Raw genomic sequence first — 6,653 nt, forward strand, 5'->3', positions numbered from 1 at the left:
ATTCTTGAAGATTGGCTGTGTCTTCTTTGTAAATAATTCTGAAGTGTACCTTGACAATGACAGTGTCTTAAAAGAAAGGGGAAATTAATGGGTGCAATTGTGTTTTATATCTAGTGTCTCCAGAAGCCAAACCTGTGCACTGACATGAAGGACAAGGAGTACAAGCCCCATGACATCCCTCAGAGGCAGTCTGTGCAGCCCTTGGAAACATGCCCCCCAGCCCGAAGGGCAAAGCGCATGAGAGCCGAGGTGAGCGTCCCAAAGGATGACACACAGCTCTTGGCCTCTCAGTTTCTGCCGGGCATTGGATTGTTGTCATGTGCTTGTTGTTCATAGGTTTTTTTTTGTTGTTGTTCATTTTATTATTTTTGTATGAGTGTACTGTCAAATCAGGTCTGACTAGTACAGGAGGAGATTGTCCCTCCTTCCCCGGCAGAGCATCTGGTGGATTTGAACCATGCGCCTCTGGGATTGTAGTTGCAGTTCCTTGCTACTAGGCCACCAGAGCTCTCCTGTTGTTAATAGTTTGGTGTTTTTTTTTGTTTTGGTGTTTTTTTTTCTTATGGGGTTGGGTTCTTTTGTGTGTGTATTCATAGTTTTGAGCCTTGTTAACTTTACGAGGAAGTGTGCTGTATATACTTTAGCTTTTGTATTTAAGAGAATTGTACCTTTAGGGTGTGAAAAAAAATGGAATTCTTTATTATTTTAAAAGAATTTATGCTGTCTGCTCTGATAACTGCTTAGTTTTTAATGGTCCGAGCTTTAGGAAGAACTGAAATTCTTTTGTGATTGTATTCAGATTACTAAATTAACGCATAAATTTAGGTTATATTTGTTGGAGATAAAGGTCAGGAAATGTGTTAGATAGGAAGAATTTTGCTGAAAGATCAATTTAAAAAAAATGAAAGAAGGTTAGAAAACAATACAAGCTATTTTTCTCAGATTTCTTAAATGATTATTTAATTCGTGGCAGTTTGAGAGGTGTAAAGATTGTGGATTCCAGTTTAGATGGAACGAAAGGAGATATGTAAATTTTAGGACTCAGGAGTAATATACAGTGAACATTTAGAGCTTCTAAATCTCATATTGTGTTCATTTGACTTATAAATCAGTCTTTGCCTGTTCTGTCTTATGGGGAAATCCACAGAAAAGAGAACTATTTCTAAAGTAAGTTGGAGGTAAAAAGTTCAGTGACATTTTTTATAATGACAGATATTGCTATGAAGTAGGCCAGTGAAGTTACTTGAAACCTGTATGAATGCTTAAAGTTTATTAATCAAAGAGTAAGTTCAAGTGTCAGCATATTTTTGATCTTTAAATGTGTATATAGACCTGCCCTTGTGCTGTGGATCCCTAGAATTTGGTCTGCTTTGATGACAGAAATAATTATAATAATATTGATGACAATGTAATACCCATTGAAGAAGGGAGCTCTGTGGCCCAGTGAGTAAGGAGTTGTATTGTTAACCCAAAGGTAGATGCTTCTTGATAGAGCATTACCACATTCATTTGTCAAGAATCACGTGGCATTCATACAGACCCTTTATTTGGTCAGTATTTGAGCGACACAAAGATTCTAGTCATCAACATGCTAGGTATGTACCTTTAACTCACTTGTGATTCATAGTGACTCTGTACAATGGCTCTGAACCCTGTTCTGTCTTGAGCCAATTTCATTGTCTCTGTACCCCAGTCACTGAGTCAATCCACTTCATCTAGGGTCTTCCTTTTCCACTGTCCCTTTAGGGTTCTAACTGCTTTGTGGGAGAAAAATAGGCAGTCTCCTGTATGGTTTACAACCTCTGAAAAACCCGCTAAAGCTATGAGTCTATGCTGTCTCAGTGGTGGCGACCCATGGAAGAAATTCTGTCAGCAGTGGACATTGTCAGTGTATGTGAATGAAGACTCTTAGTGCTGTCAAGTCAGCTGGCTTTCATTGGGTTTCAGAGGCTATAACTCACATGGGGAAGATTGTCCATTTTCCTTCCTAGGAATTCCTGATGGCTTCGAACTCTATAGAGAGGTGGGATGTTTGAGTTAGCAGTGCATCTCACTACAGACTGCACCATTAGAGCTCCGAGAACACTAGTGTCCTCACTAGAATGGGCACTAGCAAAAGTAATACACTTCTACAAACGCTTGGGCGTTAGAAGACCACAGAGTATTTTTGTTTGCTTGATAAAATAAGTATCAGAAGTTTGTTGGTTTTTCTGAAAAAGAAGTTGAACTGAGACTGGCTTACATATCTCTGTCATGTGTGTTGTTGAATGGGAACTGATCCATAGCTGACCCTTCAGTGGTCATTCAGAGGGAGTAAATCACATCCTTCGGCTGTGGAGCAGCTGGTGGATTTGAACCACAAGGTTTTGGGATTATTGTGCAGTTTACTCACTAGACTGCCAGAGCAATATACTTTCAGTTTTTGTTGTGTATTGTCAAGCCGGAACTGACTCCTACTTGACCTTCCTGTGGGTCTTCTGAGGCAGTAAATCACCTAGGAGGAAATTTTCCATCCTTCTACCATGGAACAGGTGATTCGAACCACATGTCTTTGGGATTGCAGTGAAATTTCTTGTGCACTTAGTATATTCTCTTGACTTACTTTGCTTGTGGAAAACTTAAGTACTTTTATTGAAGGAGGAATCATGATATAGCTAGTCAGTCCTGAAAGAGTAGTCTGTTGTTGTTGTTAGGTGCCTTCGAATCGAGTATGGCTCATAGCGACCCTGTGAACCAAAAATCTGAACCTAGTTCTGTCCTGTGCCATCCTCACACTTCGTGAGACAAAAGAGCCCATTGCAGCAGTCACCATGTCAGCCCACCTTGTTGAGGGTCTTCCTCTCTTTCACCAGCCCTCCACCCTTCCCAACATCATGTCCTTCTCCAAGGAATAACCACTTCTAGCAATATGTCTGAAGTATGTGAGGTGAAGCCTCATCATTCTTGCCTCCAAAGAGCACTCTGGCTGCAACCTCTCCAAGACACATATCTGTTCATTCTCTTGGCTGTCCAGGGGATGTTCTTCTCGACCAGCACAGGTCAAGGAGTCAATTTTTTTTCCCGTCATCCTTATTCGTTGTCCAGGTCTCAAATACAATAGCATTTTACTAATTGGAAACCCAACACTCCACAAATATTGGAAGACCATGGAGAAGTCATGTAAACCTGTAGGTTAATGAAATCATGATATTTTAGAAAGTGGATTAATGGTAATTAAATAAAGCATAAATAAGTAGTTAAGAACTGAGAAGCTTCCAGGAGGAAAATAAGAGTTATTTATTGATTTGTAACACCTTGTCATCTATTCTTATCTTTTAGCTTTTTTTTTTCTTTATTTATTGAAATAGAGGATATTCTTGTGAATTCTAAGATTCCTTATCCATCTCTTAACTATAATAATTTTCAGGCTGAAAAGAAATTATTAATAGAGACAATGACCCCATGGGGTACCTGGCTAGGCAGTGGCCTAGGAACCAAAAGACAGTTAAACCATGTGGGTGCTCTGTGATAGAAAAATTAGGCAGCCTACCTCTATGAAGATTACAGCCTTAGAAGCCCATGGGGCCGTTCTAGCTTGTATATAGAGTTACTAGGAATCAAAAATTCATTTGATGGCAATGGGTAGGTTATTTAAGATACAATTGAGAAAATTTTAATTAGTTACTTTGAGATTATAATCAGGTTTTAAGGATGATTTCTATATTATTTTAAAAATTTATTTATTTATTTTAGGCGATGGATATTAAAATACAACCAGAAGAGATACCAGAAGCCAGAACTCATAATCTTAGACGTCGAATGGGTTGTCCAACTCCAAAATGTGATAATGGTAAGGCAGTTTATTCAAACACTGGATTGTGTTTTAAGAAAATGTTTTCTCCACACCCATGTTTATTGCGGCTTTGTTCGCAATAGCAAAGAGCTAGAAACAACCCAAGTGCCCATCAACAAACGAATGGATAGAGAAGATCTCGTATATTGACACAATGGAATACTATGCTGCATTGAAAAACTCATGAAATATTACGCAAAATGAATGTCCCTGGAGGGCATTATTCTGAGAGAAATATCTCAGTCACAAAAGGACAGATATTGCATAGTGCCACTGTTGTAAAATGGGACTGACATCATGGTTGAGGGAAGACAGAAAAGGAGAGGAGAGGAATCATGTATATTTCATTGAAACAGATGAGGGAGAGATCTGTTTAAAAGGGATATATAAATGGGTATTCTCGTCATTACAGAAGTCCAGAGTGAAGGCTGCATAGTGGAGTGAACTTGGGGGGAGGGAATGCATAACAGTGAAAGAGTTTTGCTTTTCAAGGGGAAGAAAGTGCAACAATGAATGACAGGAAATCCTAAGTCTCTGTAAACTATTATTAAAGTTAATAAAAAACAAAAGGGGGGGGGAAGAAAATGTTTTCTCTCCTAAGAGGATCAATTAGAAAATGTTTTCTCTCCTAAGAGGATCAATTAAGATATCAGTGTATCTCTGCTAATAATTACCCTGAGTACTAGGGTAGATCATGATTTCTAAAAAGACAAGGCAGGCAGACATGCATTTTAAATTTGACTTACTTGATAGTTGCCTGTCTGGGAGTTTCTTAATTTAGGTCATTGAGAAATAGGCTTTGGAATGCTCTTAAGACAAATCTTGTATTGACAAGAAATAATTATAAGGAGGTATTGGAATTGGCTCTTTTTGGGGATTTGGGTTGGTAAAAAGATAACACAATATGGCAGAAGGTGTAAGGATTATTAAAAATGTAAACCTGAATCTAAATTCTGACTTAACTAGTCACTGGTTGTCTGACCTTAGGTGTATGACTTTGAAAAAACCAAACAAATCAGAAACTTCAAATTGAGTTTTTTGTGCAAGATTATTCATCTAAAGCATTAAGCAGTATAGCCTTACACATGATAGTCCAATAGTTGATAGCAACAATTGATATTATCAGTTAATGTACAGTAGGTCTGAGGCACTGTGTTTAGCCAAAATTCTTAGTTTTGAGTCTATAAGTTGAGGTGTTAAGAAATCTTAGATGATGAAGTGATAATGGGTAATGTGGAGAGAAATAAATTGGATATTTCTGTGACCCTAATGGTCTAAAGGAATTTGCCTTCATGAATACCTTCTGATTGGGATCTGAAGAGGACTATATATATCATCAGGTCTCATTTTGAAGTCAGAGAAGGTCAAGTCATTTCTAGAATTACTAGCCTTCTATGTTTCTTTCCACATCTTGAAATTTAAATTTACCATAATGAGCACTAAACCCTTGGAAATAGTAAAACTAAGTGCTGATGTTGCCAAGAAATGTGAAGTTGTTTTCAGTGTGAGCTTTAGTGGTTGAGATGGGGGTTAATAAAGTAGGGAGAGTGAGCAGAAAGAGCTAACTTTGGATTGCCTCTTATAGAGAAAGAAATTAAGAACAACATCAAACAAGAACCCATTGAGAAGAAAGAGTATACTGTAGAAAGTGAGAAAGAGAAGCCAAAGAGTCGATCTAAAAAAACCACCAATGCTGTGAGTCCCATCCTGCTTTTATTCTTTCCTGTTCTCTTCCTTCCCTCCCCTCTATTTAAGCTTTTTTACCCCTAAGTTTTATTTCTCTATCTTCTTTGGAATGATTAATGTTGACCAAAAGGTATCTTTTCAAGCTTATAGTATAAATATACACGTGCATTGTAGGGATGATTGTAACCTCTGGGAGAGTTTTGACAGTCATCACTCTGGCATGTATTTGCTTTAGTGCTGAAAAATAATAAAATTGAATCAGTACATGGAAATGTTGGTAAAACACTAACCCACATCTAAATGAACTAAAAACTAGATCAGAAATCAAGAACTAATTTTATTAAAAATATTTTCATCTTCACTGAAAACCCAGAGGTGCGCAGTTCGAATCCATCAGATGCTCTGGAGAAGGCGGGACAATCTCCTGTACTAGTCAGATCCCATTTGATGGTACACACAAAAAAATTAATAATAAAATAAAAGTATTTAAAAAAATTTTTTTTCCTTAATTTCCTGAGAAAGGACGAAAAAGCAGTAGAGTGCATCTTAATAGCGGAAGACGTGGTAGAGACACAGCCCAAAGAGTGGTTTACTGTTGTGAAAGTAAAGCTTAGTGAGTTTATTTATAAAGGATCAGGATACTTTCCTTTCCTGCCCACTTTGGAGACCCTAAGCCTGACAATAGTGCTTTCATCTTAGAATTTCAAACTAGTAGCCAAAACCTGAATGTTCTGTAAGCATGTTACCTCCCCTGCCAATCAATGGCTCTCCCTCCCCCATCCTGTGAGAAAAGCATGCAGACCCTCTGCTTTTATTGACTTAGACAAATAAGAAGAATCCTATTTAGTTTAATTTTGGGGCTTTGCTTTATTAGATGATAAATATTCTTTATCACTGGTTATTTGGAGAATTTCTGAACCATGTATCTTTAATTAGAATTTCAAGTGGTTTTAAAAAATGGGCACAGAATATGAACAGGCACTTCATCGAAGATGACATTCAGATGGCTAACACACACATGAAGAAATGCTCCAAATCCATAGTCCTAAGAGAGATGCAAATTAAAACAACTATGAGATATCATCTCACTCCAGTCAAAATAGCAAAATTTAACAGAACAGCAAGCAATAAATGC

General features: G+C 37.6%; 1 protein-coding gene across 1 annotated transcript in view; it reads left to right on the forward strand.

Moving 5' to 3' along the window:
- Window positions 1-6,653, forward strand: part of KDM5B (lysine (K)-specific demethylase 5B) — a 74,776-nt gene that overhangs the window by 12,327 nt on the left and 55,796 nt on the right. Inside the window, exons 4-6 of the mRNA XM_006890528.1 lie at window positions 115-249; window positions 3,733-3,829; window positions 5,418-5,527. Coding sequence (XP_006890590.1) covers window positions 115-249; window positions 3,733-3,829; window positions 5,418-5,527 — 342 coding nt within the window. The remainder of the gene's footprint in view (window positions 1-114; window positions 250-3,732; window positions 3,830-5,417; window positions 5,528-6,653) is intronic.

The sequence above is a fragment of the Elephantulus edwardii genome, unplaced genomic scaffold (assembly GCF_000299155.1).
Source record: "Elephantulus edwardii isolate Elephantulus edwardi_28Jun2011 unplaced genomic scaffold, EleEdw1.0 scaffold00090, whole genome shotgun sequence".
Classification (NCBI taxonomy): Eukaryota; Metazoa; Chordata; class Mammalia; order Macroscelidea; family Macroscelididae; genus Elephantulus; species Elephantulus edwardii.